A 16,835-nucleotide genomic window follows, 5' to 3' on the forward strand; every position below is an offset into this window, starting at 1 on the left:
TACATAATTCACTTTCTTAATGGTACCTTTTGATGAGTGGAAGCTTTTAGTTTTGATGAAGTATAATGCATTACTTTTTCTTTAAAAACTTTTATAGTTTTAGCTTTTACAGTAAGGTCTGTGATCCACTTGAAATTAATTTTTATTTATAGTGTAAAGTGCAAATCTCAGGGTTCATTTGTTTTCCATGTGGAGATCCATTTTTTTCCAGCATCATTTGTTGAAAAGACTTTTCTTTTTCTCACTGAATTGCTTTGGTACCTTTGTTAAAAATCAAGTGACTGGAAAAGTCTGGGTCTGTTTCTAGGCTCTTTATTTTTGTTCCATTGGTCTATGTGGAATACTGTATATTAATACACTTTGAAAAACTATATAGAATACTTATTAGATAGGTAAAAATAGAAAAAACCTTTCCCGTTCATGTTTTGATAGCACTGGAGAGCTTTCGTATGATCATCCTGTAGCCAGTGATATTTGGAGGCTTTTCAGCATGGTACTCTATATATTCCTATGCTACTTTTTGTGTGACATGCGAGATTGATGTTCACTTTTATTCTCTTCTGTTGTAAAGATGAGAAAGCACTTGTGTAGTACAGAGTTCTGAGGCTAGTAAGTAAGAAACTTCAGGTACTTTTCTTTAAGTAGCATAGTTATCTATACATATATTATAAATATCTAGACAGAACTTCATTGCACTGTCCAACCAAGAGAGACGCCTTAGGTCCTTGTATTGATAGTTTGAAGGGGAAGAGGAAGAGAAGACAGAGCCACATAGAAATTGTGATTTCCTTATAAAGCGAAATTAGTCTATAGCTGTGTAAGTTACCTATATTTTGGACCTCAATCATTATTCTGAATTACAGTAAACTTAAAAGTAAGCAGTAGTTGCAATTCATCTGCACAGGGGAGAAGGGTAAGAAATTAGAAGCTGGAGAGATTGGATCTCAAATACAAATCTGTGTTGTTGGGATACTAACTAAATATTATTTATAAGTTAAAATGTTTATGTTTACTCTAGGTGAAGGACTGTTATCGTGTGTTTATGGAATTTTCTGCAATAGATTTGTGAAACTGCTAGAAATTAGAAAGTGTAGGTCTCTTTGTTCCTGGTATGTCCTGCAATCCTGGCTCCTTTCCACTAAATGCCAGTAGTCATCTTAATCTTTTTGATAACTAAAAAACATTCCCTCCAATTTCAACACTGTCTCCAGAATTTACCACCCTTGTTGAGAATTACTGGTCTTAGATTTGGAAAGGTGAGGAAACTAAGTACTAGAGTAAGAAATGATGCAACGTATTTGTAATCATACACTGCCTAAATCTAATTAAAATTGATAATTTGAGAATTTTAAAATTAAAATGGCTGATTGTATATTCTTATTTTTCCTAGTAAAATGAATGAAAGTAAACCTGGAGGCTCACAGAATCCCAGTAAGTAACCATATTTAAAATATTTTCAAATTTAATTTAAAATGTTAAGATAATTTACTCTTACTTTTTTATTACAATAAATCTTTTTAGACTGGTACTCAAACAATAGGAATGAATTTCCTGATATTCTTAGTTCATGTTTCTGTATACTAAAATATAATGTTGTGTGTATTCATTTCAACAAAAATTTGCTAGAAAAGGATAATTTGCCAAATATTATTTGTATTCTCTATGTGTATTTATCAAGTATGGTTTGTATCTGAATAAAACAGTATTACTTATTTAATAAATATGATTTTTTTACCTTTTTGTGTGATTTTTCTTCTTACAAAAGATAAAATGCAGATGAGAACAATTTAAACAACATATGAAAGTTTAACATGAAAAGGAAAACTTGCCTATTAGCGCTCACAACAGTCTTCTCAAACAGATGTAGACCTTTGCTTTTAGTTGTTTTCATTTATTAGTTATAAACAGTACATATATATATATATATTTTTTTTGCGTTACGTGGGCCTCTCACTGCCGTGGCCTCTCCCGTTGCGGAGCACAGGCTCCAGACGCGCAGGCTCAGTGGCCGTGGCTCACGGGCCCAGCCGCCCCGCGGCATGTGGGATCCTCCTGGACTGGGGCACGAACCTGTGTCCCCTGCATCGGCAGGCAGACTCCCAACCACTGTGCCACCAGGGAAGCCCTAAACAGTACATATTGATTAGCTACTATGGAAGATGGAAATTTTAACTTGTTACTTTATACTCCTTTGCCACTACTTCTCCCTGATCTACCCTTTATAAAATTTATTTTTTGATTCCCTCTCAAAGTATTACACTTAAAACTCTGTATCTTGACTCTCACTTATAGAGTATCTGATAACTCCATATCTTGTTGGATACGGAAATTTGTGCTCTTAAACCTCCTCTACTTCGCTTTCCTGCTTTTACCTACAGACTTCTATCAACTGTGCTAATAGTTCTGAAACTTAGTATTTCATGGACTACCTTCACATATTTGCCAAATGGAAATACTACCTATTACTGTTATTTACTTAATATTTTTCTTAAGATTGACTCAGTTTTTTACTTACATGAATGTGTTCATTTTATTGTTGTAACATAACCAGTATCATTTGCTGTAGTATAATAGAAGATGGTCTTAATAAATATAATGAAGTGAGAACAATTTTACTGAATTTTAAACATTACAATTAAACAACAGCAAAGTGCAAATAAAAGAAAGGTAACCTACTTATAAAAATGCATGCCTGAAACCTAGTCTATTCTGTGTCCAAGGATCTCGGTACTGGGCAAAGGGAGGAGGAGAACAGATGGAAAGCACAGGTCCACAGCATATAGCAGATGCAGCTCCATCCAGCATTCACCTTAAGGACTCCTCTTATGTAATCTCAGCTAATTCCTTGTATTCCTCTTCCTCTTGATAGCTGCATGCACACTTACAGCTGAAAGTATAGGCACTGGGGATGAAGAAGTTAAGGCAGGAGCTGCTGGTGTAAGATGTCCAATAAGCAAATGGCAATTTGCTGCAATTAATGTAGTCAGGTACTCTGTATGGGGGAGGAAGGGGAGCTGAAACCTTTTAAAAGATTGAGGGAAGGGCCTTTCAGTTATTGCTTATTAAGCTAGAGTGAGGGAGGACAAATATAGGGGGGATGTTTCACAATACTAAGTATTAGCTCATGCTGTTTCCTTCCAGTCCTGCAATCTATTTTCTGAGTAGCCTATTAACAGATACAGTATATTTTCAACACATAGCTTTCATTCTTGATTACATGTATTAGTTAAGGTAAATATGATTAGCTGCTGTAATAGGTAAACCCTGAAGTTTTAATGGTTAATACAGTAAATGTTTACAGTTCAACGTGCATTGGTTAGGGGAAATTGGACAGATAGGGAGTTTCGGCTCCATGCAGTCATTTAGATTCACGTTCATTTCATCTTGTATTGGTTTGCCGCCTTGAGATGCTCAGAGTCTTTGCAGCTAGTGATTTTCTTATTGTTTTATTAGTATGGTATTAGAAATTTGCTGAACAGGTAAATATAAGATAGAAAGGATTGGTACTTATAGTACTAACATTCAGTTCTATCTGTGTGCCATACCCTTTTAATTATATTGCTGTATACTCTCTCATTTAATCCTCATTAAGGCATAGTTTGAGGTAGGTGCTATTGTTGTCCTTATTTTTTTGTGTGTGGTACGTGGGCCTGTCACTGTTGTGGCCTCTCCCGTTGCGGAGCACAGCCTCCGGACGTGCAGGCTCAGCGGCCATGGCTCACGGGCCTAGCTGCTCTGCAGCATGTGGGATCTTCCCGGACCAGGGCATGAACTCGTGTCCCCTGCATTGGCAGGCAGACTCTCAACCACTGCGCCACCAGGGAAGCCCATATTGTTGTCCTTATTTTTAAGATGAGGAACTGGAACGATAAAGTGTTTATGTGACTTGTTCAAGGTTACACAGCAAGAGTGTGGAGCCGAGTCTTAACTCAGATCTCCCTGACTCTACAATTTGCCTTAAAAAAATTTTTTTTTATTATTGTGGTAAAATACATATAACATATCAATAGAATTCATCATCCTAACTATTTTGAAGGGTACAATTTGATGGCACTTCATACATTCACAGTGTTGTGTAACCGTTACCACTATCTAGTTCCAAAACATTATCATCCCCCCAAAAGAAAACTCTTATCCATTAGGCATTCACTTCTGATTTCCCCTGTCCTCAACCTGTGGAGACTACCAGCCTGCTTTTTGTCTGTCTCTGTGGATTTACCTATTTTGGGTAATGTAATCTGTTGTATAAATGGAATCATATAATATGTGACCTTTTGTGCTTGTATTCTTAGATTTAGCATAATGTTTCTAGGCTCATCCGTGTTGTGGCATGTATCGGTATTTCATTGCTTTTTATAGCTGAAAGATACTCCATTGTGTGGATATGGTATATTTTGTTTACCCATTCATCCATTCATTGATGGAAATTTGATTTGTTTTCCTTTTTGGCTATTGTGAACAGTGCTACTGTGAACTTTAGTGTACAAGTATTTGAACATCTGTTTTTAATTCTTTGGTATTATATAGACTCAGGAATGGAATTGTTATATCACATGGTAACTGTTTAACTTTTTGAGGAACTGCTGACTATGATGATATTAAGCATCTTTTAATGTGCTTATTGGCTATTTTATATCTTCTTTGGAGAAATGTTTATTCAGATCCTTTGTCCCGTTTTAAAATTGAGTTGTGTGTTTATTTTGGGGTTGTAATACTTATATATTCTGGACACTAGACCCTTAAAAGGTATATGATTTCCAAGTATATTTAACCATTCTGTAGATTATCTTTTCACTTTGTTGATAGTGTTCTTTGATGCACAAAAATTTTAAACTTTGATGAAGTCCAATTTCTCTATTATTACTTTTGCTTTTGGTGTCAGGTGATATCTGAAAAACCATTCCCAAACCAGGGTTTTGAAGATTTACCCCTGCATTTTCTTCTAAGAAAGAGTTTTATAGTTTCGGCTCTTATGTTTAAGTCTTTGATCTATTTTGAATTAATTTTTGTATAAGGTATGAGATAGGGATTTAATTTATTATCTTGCATGTGGCTATCCAATTTTCCCAGCCCCATTTGTTAAAGAGACTGTTCTTTCCCCATGGAATGATCTTGGAATACTTGTTCAAAATTAATTGACCATAGATGTATGGTCATTCTGGATTCTTTTCCATTGATCTATATGTCTTGCTGTATGTCATGACCATACTTTTTGTAGCTTTGTTATAAGTTTTGAGTCTTCTCTCTTTGTCTAGCTGAAGGTTTGCCAGTTTTGTTGACCTTTTCAAAGAACCAACTTTGTTTATATTTATTCTATTGTTTTCCTGTTCTCTGTGTCATTTATCTCTGTTCTAATCTCTATTATTTCCTTTCTTCTGCTAGTTTTGGGTTTAGTTTGTTCTTTTTCTGGTTCTTTAAGGTTAAAATAAAGTCATTGATTTGGGATCTTTCCTTTTTCATATAGGCTTGCTATATGAGTCTACAAGCCTAAAGATCAGCCAGAGGTGAAAGCTTGGAGTTTCTAGGGTCATTTCTGAGCATGCATCCAGTCCTGGGCATGTGGTGTCCTTCTAGATTCCCTGGTATATTTGAGAGCTTTTCAAAGCCCTTATTTTCCCATGTATCTTCCTTTTCCAGACTCTTTTTTTCCTAACCTTTTTGGTCTGTGACCTGCTTACCCTGTCTGTTATCCTTTGCTTCAAGCTGCTGCCTCTAGTGTACTTGTCTTAAATGTTTTTAGCAGTCAGACTCCAGCCCTGAGAAATTTCTGAGGCAGGTGAAACAAGGGCAGGCATCTGAGCCAGTCCCTTGGGGAGCCACCATACAGGTCAGAACACACAATCACATTTCTTTGACAAGGTCCATATTACCTCCTCTTAGACAATCCACACTAGGAACATGGGCCTAAGGAACAATACACATTGAACATGGGCCTAAGGCCATTGCCCAGCTGGAGAGTGGGGGATGGTTGGCAGGTAAGTTAAAATGCCACAAATCTCTCATCAAATTTTGGCAGCTTGTTTCTTTATGAAGCATTCTTCTGATTATTTTAAGTTTTTAAATCAGATTTCAGATTTTCTGAAAAGTTGATTCTGATGGTTTTGGCAGCATAACCAAATGCACAACCAGCATTTGGCAGGTTTTATTGCTTTAGAGAGATGGAGTTTCAGAGTTTCCTAATCGGTTGTTTTCAATGAGTTGCCATTTTAACAACACACTGGGATTCATCATTAAAGATTAATGAAAAAAATGTAAAGTCACATTATTGTTTTAGAAGTATGTATTGGAAGTTTTAATTTACTGATAACAGTATAAAGTGATTTGCTCTCTCAAAAAGAATTGAACGCATCAATTGAGAGAAGCACCAATTCCATAGGGTTTTTTTTTTGTTTTTGTTTAAAATTTTTTTATATCTATTACTTTTTTCACTGTTAGCTTGTGTTTTCTGTCGAAAAAATGATGACTGTCCTATTAAATATGGAGAAAAGAAAACTAATGAGAAATGGAATCTCACTGTACATTACTATTGTTTGGTGAGTATAATTTTTAATTAAATCCTAGCAATCTGATATTCTTCTAAAGAAGAGAATTCGATCCTGATGGCTGGTTTCTGAGAAATGGATAAGTCATTTAACTTTTCTGGATCTCCTTTTGCTTATATGTAAAAATAAGATTTTTCATTTATCAAATTCTAAGATTCTGAAATTACTTGGTACGTAGAAATACCTGTCATCATTACCTGCTTATTTTTGTCTAACCCTTTAGGGCCTCAGTGGAAAAAAGGAGAAAATGGTTAGGTTTCTAAGGGAGTTATTCATTTTAGTACTTTGTTTTCATTGTTGCTAGTGATAAATCTCAGAAAATACTTGTTTGAAGGCTTAAGAAGTAAAAGAAAAGTACTTTATTTCACAGAGAAACTGGAAAGAAAAGTTCTGACTAAAGGTAATAAATATTTGTGTAAAAGGAAATAGGTTAATTTATGTGTCACTCAGAAGAAAGAAAAAATGATGTCATATTGAGAATTAGTCTCTCATTTGTTCCGCATTCCCTCCACCAACTTCTCACCTCACTGAATCTGCCTTAAGATATTAGTGGCACCATCACTGCCTTAGCATGCTAAGGTTGCATGAGCACATGCAGCATTTCTTGGCACTTGTATTAGTTATTATTGCTGCTTAACTCATTATCCTGAAATTTAGCAGCTTAAGCAACATTTATTATCTCAAATGGTTTCTTTTTTTAAATTTTTATTGGAGTATAGTTGATTTACAATGTTGTGTTAGTTTCTGCTGTACAGCAAAGTGAATCAGTTATACATATATTCACTCTTTTTTAGATTCTTTTCCCATATAAGTCGTTACAGAGTATTGAGTAGAGTTCTCTGTGCTATGTGGTAGGTTCTTATTATCTATTTTATATATAGTAGTGTGTATGTGTCAATCCCAATCTCCCAATTTATGCCTCCCTCCCCCCTACTTCCCCCTTGGTAACCATAAGTTTGTTTTCTACATCTGTGACTATTTCTGTTCTCAAATGGTTTCTGAAGGACAGGAATCTGGTATTGGGTGAGCTGGGTGGTTCTGGCTCAGGGTCTCTCATGAGGATGCAATTGAGATGTCAGCCATGGTTCAGTCATCTGAAAGCTTGACTGGGCTGGAGTGTCCATCTCCAGTGGCTCACTCACGTGGCTTTTGGCCTCAGTTCCTCCTAACTGTTGGCAGAAGGTCTCAGTTCCTTACTTCCTGGGCTATAGGGCTGCTCACAGCATGACTTCTGCCTTCTCCCAGAGGAAGTGATAAAAGAGAGAGACAGAGGGATAGATATACACCAAGATGGAACCACATGACCTAGTTTTTACAGTCGCATACCACTGTTACTTTTGCTTTATTCTGTTAGAGGTGAGTCGTTAATTCTAGCCCACACTTAAGGGGAAGGAATTAGTTCCCACCACTTTAAGAAAGGAGTATCAACAAATTTGTGGACATATTTTTATATGCGCCACAGCATCCATGTTAAAACTCTTTAGATGCTTCCTTGAGAAATCATCTAACATAAATTCTTGGTGATTGTCTAAAATTTGTAGACTGGTCTAGAAACCTACCTACTTTGTACCAAGATTTAAGGGACCATGAAGTTGACATTCCAAACGTATTTGTAAGTTAGATCCTTATAGTTTGCATCACAAAAGAAAACCTTTTCATTTTTCTAAAGAGTGTATTTTACTTTTTATGTAGTAGAGTTAAGAGAACTATTTTATTAGTCAGTGGGTTATTTTTTCATAATTCTTAAGTAACATATCGCTTTTGGATTTTTCTTTTAGGATATATTATACTGATTAAAATAAAACTCTGATCACAAATCTGAAGTATGTTGGAGTTATTTAATATGCTTAAGTTGGTCATATGAAAATTTCCCTTACATTCTTTCTTATTTTATTAATGAGTATAGTAATCCTGAAACATACTGACCCTAGGCTCAACACTTATAAGATTCTATTTCATTGTGAACACAAAAGTATAGTAATGTTATAAATGGTAATGGAATGTTAGAGCTGAAAGAGACTTGGAAACAACCTAGTCTATTGTTTTTATTTTTGTGTTTAATGTCAGAAACATGAAATTACTTGCCTAGGCTTTCAGAGAGTTGGACACAGAGCCTGGTTTGCAAAGTCAGGATTTCTTATTCACAGTCTCATGCTTTTTCTTGATTCATGTTCCTTTAACATATTTAAATTGAAGTTAAAACAGATTTTTCAAAATTCATTTGCATTAACTACAATTCAGTAGGTTCCCTATAAATATGCCTTTTATGATTCAGAATCCAGCGAGATTTAAAGTTAACCTGAAATATCACTGATAATTATCTCCATAGTATTCATTATTATTACATATACGCCTTTAAGTATTTGCCACTTTTTTTTCCCCTAAAGCTTGATTATAAGTGTTTTTTGTTGTTTTTCTTCCTTTCTTTTTCTGTTATTTTCTATAATACTTTTTAGAAACCAGTTTGGTTACATGAACTGTTAATATACAGTGTCTTCCAAATCAAAGAATGTGAGTAGCCTCTTACTTTGACCATGAAAAATAACTATTATAGGTAAGAGATACTTAAAATTTGAGTTGTTTTATGCCCATTTTTTATTGGAATATTATAGGTATATATTTTTTATTCCAAACTAGTTTCTTAGAGTTTATTTTCTAATTGAGAATATATTCATAGTTGATGTCAAGTGGAATTTGGCAGAGGGGTAAAGAAGAAGAAGGAGTTTATGGTTTTCTAGTAGAAGATATCAGGAAAGAAGTGACTAGGGCTTCGAAACTGGTAAGTAAATTATTTTACTCATTACACCTAATGCCATAAATATTGTCAATACTAAGGAAGTCTATTCTATCACTTTCTCTACTAGAAATCTGTAAGATATTGTTTTTATGTTCCAATGCTTATTTTTGTCAAATACAGTAAATTTTAGAAGAACATTTTGCTAAACCAACCCTGGATAAGATATGTGATGATACTGATTTCACTTCCTTATCTTCTTCCGACCTACCCATCATTTCATCCACTCTTACCATCAGAATTATGACCATACTTCCCCTCAGCTGTTCTTCAGACCTTCAATCCTGAGGCAACCCAACTATTCACTTTTCATTCTTATACCTCATTTGTTGGATTGGAATGAAAGATTGACATGGAAATTACACAACTATACAGACTAATAATTTATGATCTCCACATCTCTTGTGGCTCTTCTGTGACATGGTGTTCTTGTGTTCCATGCCTTCTGTTCTCCAAGATAGATATTCTAAACCTTAACTCCTTATTCATTCAGTTATAATTTGTGAATCTTCTGTGTGATAGCTTACTATATTATGTGCAATGAACAGACTGTATGTCTCCATGTGGCCTGAGTAGAAACAATGAGAGTTAAGAGAATGAGAAGATTGGAAGTACAGGGGTTTCTGTTCAGAGAATGTGATAATGGAATTGATGATTTCCATGGTGGAGCAGTTATGGGTGATGAGAGGATTCTTCATTACCCTGGAGTGGTGATGAAGTGCATTGACACATTTTAGTTGAGGAAGTCAAAGAAAGGTTGTCCCATCAGTGCAGAAGTCATTTAGAATGACAGCAAGAATTAAAATACAGAGAAAGGTGCCAAAGTCTGGAGGTGGAGAACTGACCAAGAAATTATTAGATGGCAGAGAGTAGATGTCATTAGGTTCAAAGGACCATATCTTTTTAAGTCTGATAGAGTAGTGGCCTACAGTCTGCCACACAGAACTAAAATAATGTTCTGCTTGTCCTCCTTCCTGCCTCTATCCATATCCCACTCCCACTCCTTGCCAAATCTGGAAATTAAGGAAGCTGGAAAAATAAGCAGCTTCATTCAAGAGATTCTATAAGGGAAGCATGCAGAGACCTTTATTTTAGTTGAGACAAAGAAGTGGAAGCAATTATTTTTAAAGATGTTGAAGATGCAGAGGAGTTAATGGTAAAATAGAGGTTCTAAGGCACAAGGGAAAACCTTGGGAAAAAGGTTAACAGTGGCATTTATCTAAGGGCCATGTGGGAGTATTAGTATCAATATTTCTCAATCTTCTGGTGATAGTGAACTTGTCATGATACATGACCTATAAAGGCCCCCTTGCAGTTTGGAAATGTTTTCTTAAGACATCTGTAACCTCTCTGAGTATATTGTGAACCTTTGAGAGTATCTTGATACTGAAGAGGTGTCTCTATTTGTGACCTTACAGTAGAATTCCATACGTCAGTTTACAGGGAGAGCCTCAGGTTGGCAAAGTATACAACCTGGTGTTGTTTGACGGGTCAGCAGTATAATCTCTCCATCAGTGGCCATTATAATTGTCATCTCAAGGGTTCCAAGATATTTTAAGTACTGTTCTGTATTTTAGTAATGATTGATTCATCTAATAGTCTTTCTATTTATATACCACTGTTATATTTAAGTTAGTGGCAGTGGTATTGTATTTGTTTGCTAGGGCTGCTGTAATAGATTACCACAAACTGGGTTGCTTGAAACAGAAATTTATTCTCTCACAATTCTGGAGACTGAAAGTTCCAGATCAAGCTGTTAAAGGGATTGATTCTTTCTGGAAGCTCTGAGGGATAATCTGTTCCATGCTTCTCTTCGAACTTCTGATGCCTGCTTGGCAACCTTTGGCATTCCTTGGCTTGTGGCAGCATAACTCCACTCTCTGCTGCCATCTTCATGTGGCCTCCCCCTGTGTGTGTCTCTTAAATCTCCCTCTCCTTTTACTTATAAGGACACCAGCCTTTTGATTGAGGGACCACTCTAAATCCAAGATGAACTCATCTTGAAATCTTTAGCTTTCAAGATACTTGTAAGCTAAAGATAGCTTTGTAGATACTTGTAAATCAAGTATCTACAAAGACCTTGTTTCCAAGTAAGGTCACATTCAAAGGTACCAGGAATTAGGACTTGAACATATCTTTTGAGGGAATCACTGCTTAACCTACTGTGGGTATCTAACACTTTTTCATTTGGTTAGGATAGAGTGATCCTAGCCAATATTTTACAGACTGGTTTTTAGTATTGTTTTGCTGTCGTCCTTAATAAATATTTCCTAACTATGTGTTTTCTATTGAAATTTGAATGACACTTTCATGTATAACCATTATGTTTACAAACCCTTCAGTTTAAAATATTTTAGCAGATAGGAAGGAAACGAAGCTTCTCGAGTTAGAGGTGTTTCCTTTACCAGAAATTGTTACGGGAGTGAATCTTTAGTCCCTTTAGATTGTTTCTGGGTAGAACAGTTTTTTTCAGGAAATTTCTTTAATATACTATCTTCACAGCTGTTGTATGATGAAAATAATTTTCAGACTCTCCACAAAGAATATTCATTTATACCTCGGTCTTATCTATAGTACTCAAGTTTTGTACATGTTATAACTCCTATTTTTATACTTTCTTTTAGAAGTGCTGTATTTGCAAGAAAACCGGTGCTTCAATTGGATGTGTCGCACCCCGATGTAAACGAAGTTATCATTTCCCATGTGGACTTCAGAGAGAATGTGTTTTCCAGTTCACTGGCAATTTTGCGTGAGTTAATTAACTGTTGAATATGAAAGAAAATGTAAAAGAAAATGGAAAATGGATATGGATCTCCCAATTATATAATTCCTTTGTCAAATTTCTTTTCAAAGCTGCATTGAGGTTATATGTATACTTTAGATATGTGTGTGTGGGTGTGTGTACATATATATATATATATATATATATATATATATATATATAATTTCTCTCTCCTTCCTTTATGGTCATTTCTATTTGCAAAGTCTGGAGAATTGCAATATCTGTAATGGACTTAATGATTAATATTCACCTCTAGCTTTCAGCTCTAGAATATAATATGGAACTGTTAATATACTCATATTCAGTGAAAATTTCCATCTTAAATAATTCTAGATTTTATGTCATTCTTTAGATTTAATAGTTTACTTTTCTTTCACAGGGACATATGTGTTTCTCACTGAGTAAAGTGAAGGCATATAAATTTGATGGAGTCCAAAAAATAAATATTATGCCCTGGGATCCCCCTAAAAATATTTGCTTCTTGACTTTCGCTCTAAACATCAAGATTTTATGAATTTTGGTATTTGGTATCATGAGTGTTCTATTTCTTTTAGTCTTTGTGCTCTTGACCTATTTAATGGATTGTTATCTATGAGAATTGCAGTTTAGAAAATACAAATGGAAATACATTTAGTGGGTTAAGAATAAGTTATTGTTTGCATTTTATTTGTTATATTATTAATATATTATTTTTAAGTTTAAGTTCCTTCCTTTGATTTTGTGCAAGGTTGAGTACAATGGTGTGTATACTCTGTTGCTAACAGTATTACATAGGATTCTCAACATAATATTAGTTACTGAAATTCTGTGAAGTAAATCTCACCAGCAAAAGGTTCACATTTTGAAAATTCAGCTCTCCTTAGTTATAGATTATGAGACTGATTTATAGTGCCGTTGTTCCAGTCTGTTGTAGGTTAATTACGAGAGAGACGAATGAATTTTCTCTTATAAATATGAATTGTAAAGCTAGTCTAGTTGTGCTGTATAATTTTATTAGATGTTTTAAAATAATATACGTTTTTAGGTCATTTTGTTGGAACCATCGACCTGTTCAGATAATTACATCTAATAATTATAGAGACTCCTTACCATGCACCATTTGCCTGGAATTTATTGAGCCTATTCCAACTTACAGCATATTACGAAGTCCTTGTTGTAAGAATGCTTGGTTCCATAGAGACTGTTTACAGGTAAGATGTTGTGTCAGCTTTTTCTGGTATAAAATTTGTTGCTTGCTGATTTGAATTTTAAATTAGAAAAAATTGATGTGTATTTTAGCTCCTACTACTTGTAACTTTTTTAAACAGCTTTATTGAATCAAATTTTACATATAAACTTCAACCTATTGAAGTGTACAGGTTTTTTTTTTGTTTTTTTTTGCGGTATGCGGGCCTCTCACTGTTGTGGCCTCTCCCATTGCGGAGCACAGCCTCCGGACGCGCAGGCTCAGCGGCCATGGCTCACAGGCCCAGGCGCTCCACGGCATGTGGGATCTTCCCGTAATTAATGTTTTAATAAATACTTTAGATACTACCTTTTAATGTATATTTACACTTTTAAAATTTTGTTGTTTTTACCCAAGGATTTTGTTTGTATTTCACAATGAATAATACACAGATTTTAATTCCCAAGTTCATTTATATATTTAAGCTTAGAAAACCAAGATATGTGAAATAATTAACTGTAAGTTAATTTAATGTTAAGAGGTCTATTTTTTTAGCTGTAGTAAACACTTTATCATAACTTTTTGACAGTAAACTGATTACTGTCTAATGAATTGATACTAATATTAGTTCTTTGAGAGCCACCTTGTATGTCAAACCTGATGGCAAGTTTTCAAGTAAATGAAATATCATAAAACACACATTAAACAATTTAGTTTCTTCAATTCAGAAGATAATTTAAAATTTTAAAAAGATCCCAGTTATTAATAATGTCCAGTATATAGTATAAATGTGTGAAAGTGCCAATTGATAGACAATTATAGTTGATAGAATGCCAAGTGACAAAGGGTTCACTTAAGTTTATACTGTTTTTTAAAGCTTGGCTTTTATTATTGTTTAGTAAAATGAAATGTTATTATTGATTACAAATTAACTACAAGAGTTCTTTTTTTTAAGTTAGGAGATGTAAATCCTCTTCTATTTCACCAAATCTTAAAAGTACTAACAGTAGTCAAAGTAGTAAAGCTTGATTACTTTCTTTTTTTTTGGTATGAGCCTTGAACTCTTATTCTTAGTATTGGTTAGTTATTATTAGTTATCAGTTAAAAGTGGCAGGATGGAGCCTATTTTGTTGGGTAAATATTAGAAATCCTCTTCATTCTTACAAAGTTAAGTGTTTGTAAAGGGATCTAGAGAGTGCAGTTCATAAACATCATGAAATGCTATCTTTACCTATTGAGGAAGAAGTTCACATTATGTGAGAATCTTTAAAAGGTAATTTGTCTTAATTCAGGGTTTGTATTTGAATGAATTGAATGTAATTGCTGCCAAATGTATCATCTTGTTAACTTTGTAATAATAGTATGTTATTTTTCAGGACAAACCTCATTATGCATTAATAATGAAACAGAGAGAGGTTCTCAAATTTGACCTAGTATTCATAGGACTTTTTGTGAACTCCGAAAATATCAAGTTTCTAATTCTGTCATTGAAAACTAGAAATAGTACTACTAACAAAAATGTAGGTCTACTTTATGCAGATGTAAGGTCATGGCCCCATGGACACCTGTCTGTGATATAAATATTAACAAGCAAGCAATTATTACTTGGTTAGAGCACACCAGGACAGAGTTCATTCTTGAGTCATGTTCCTTAAAGGAACTCCAGTGGCTTTTCCACTGATACAAGTCTTAACTGAAATAGTAAATGGAGTCTACCCTGTTTAGGTAGCTATAATAATACCCAAATAAATTTTTTTTTATCTCTGAACTCCATTAATATAAAAGAGTTGAAGGAAGAACAAACCTATGCAGTAGGATGAGAATTGTATGTGGTTAAGCAGATTTCATTTGTGACCAATATAGATACATTGGGATTTTGTGAGGAGAGACTGTAGATTAATATCAAAGAAATTGACTTTTCACTCTGTATGCAGAGAATTGTCACTATTCTTGTTCAGTTTGGATTTCTCACATCATTGCTGTGGTCTTGTTGGTATCTTTCATATGTCCTATGCTGTTTTTCTTTTCTCCATGCTAGACACTTCCTTGTATCGTATCCTATACTTAGTAAGATCTTGGTATCTGTGTACAATTATTCAAAGATCCTTTAGGTTCAGCAGAGATTTCATTAACTTGTTGCTTCCCTCTCACATGTTGTGTGAGTGCTACCTGCTAGTTGTTTGAACCTGGATTCCTCTTTGTCCACTTCTTTCTTCACCATCCACAAATCATTCTCCAAGTCTGTCAGGTCTGCTTAATATTTTTGGTGTATCCTTTTTTGTTGCTACCCTCTACCTTAAACCCTTTGTGATTTCACTTCAGACACTTTTTTTTTTTAACTAGACTTTTGCCAGAGGCCACTAACTCCTGCATGCCTTATTCTCTGTCAATTCTTCACACTACTGACTTTGATTTACCTGTCTATTTTAATTACTTAGTTCAGTATGATCAGCATGTAATTTCTAAGTATACTATTATTATTTCCCCAATCACATGTACTCTTTTGCCACTGAGACTTGATATATGCTATTCCCTCTCCTTGTATTGTCTTTTGTCCTATTTTCCTGGCAAACCCCTACTTCTTTCAAACTTAACTTTGACCGTACCATCCCTGTGACATTTTTGTCAGGCTCTTACATAAACTTCAGTACTTCTTCCTTTCTCTTCTGTATATACTTTTTATTTATTTGTTTAGTTATTTTTAAATAAATTTATTTATTTATTTTTGGCTGTGTTGGGTCTTCGTTGCTGCGCGCCGGCTTTCTCTGGTTGCAGTGAGCAGGGGCTACTCTTTGTTGCAGTGCGCGGGCTTCTCATTGCAGTGGCTTCTCTTGATGCAGAGCACAGGCTCTAGGCACGCAGGCTTCAGTAGTTGTGGCACACGGGCTCAGGAGTTGTGACTCGTGGGCTCTAGGCGTGCAGGCTCGAGTAGTTGTGGCCCACGGGCTTAGCTGTTCTGCGACATGCGGGATCTTCCCGGACCAGGTCTCGAACCCGTGTCCCCTGCATTGGCAGGCGGATTCTTAACCACTGCGGCACCAGGGAAGCCCTCTCTTCCATAGATACTTTTTAAAAAATACTTTTAGGACTTCCCTGGTGGCGCAGTGGTTAAGAATCCGCCTGCCAATGCAGGGGACACGGGTTCGAGACCTGGTCCGGGAAGATCCCGCATGTCGCAGAACAGCTAAGCCCGTGGGCCACAACTACTCGAGCCTGCACGCCTAGAGCCCATGCTCCTCAACAAGAGAAGCCACCACAATGAGAAGCCCGTGCACCGCAACAAAGAGTAGCCCCCACTCGCTACAACTAGAGAAAGCCCACATGCAGCAGCAAAGACCCAATGCAGCCATAAATAAATAAATAAATGTATAAAAAATAATAATACTTTTATAGTATATGCCTACTCACAAGAATTCCTTGAAATAGGATCTAAGTCATTTTATGTTTCTATTTTTGGTACTAGCATAGTGTTTGGTGCCTATATAGTAGGGATTAAATATTTATTAAATGAGTGTGTGCTACTAGCTTTTTAAAGTGGTGATTGGCTACTCT

At 35.3% G+C, this 16,835-nt stretch overlaps 1 protein-coding gene across 1 annotated transcript in view; it reads left to right on the plus strand.

The window, feature by feature from the left end:
* Window positions 1-1,390: 1,390 nt before the first annotated feature.
* The window catches only part of G2E3 (G2/M-phase specific E3 ubiquitin protein ligase), a gene marked incomplete at its 3' end in the record, with an annotated part of 47,393 nt that continues 31,948 nt past the window's right edge, over window positions 1,391-16,835 (plus strand). Inside the window, 5 exon segments of the mRNA XM_079700045.1 lie at window positions 1,391-1,431; window positions 6,436-6,533; window positions 9,220-9,321; window positions 11,961-12,085; window positions 13,143-13,308. Of these exon segments, the coding sequence (XP_079556171.1) occupies window positions 1,395-1,431; window positions 6,436-6,533; window positions 9,220-9,321; window positions 11,961-12,085; window positions 13,143-13,308 (528 nt within the window). The 5' untranslated portion in view covers window positions 1,391-1,394.

Source organism: Hyperoodon ampullatus, assembly GCF_949752795.1.
Source record: "Hyperoodon ampullatus genome assembly, chromosome: 3".
In the NCBI taxonomy this organism is placed as follows: Eukaryota; Metazoa; Chordata; class Mammalia; order Artiodactyla; family Ziphiidae; genus Hyperoodon; species Hyperoodon ampullatus.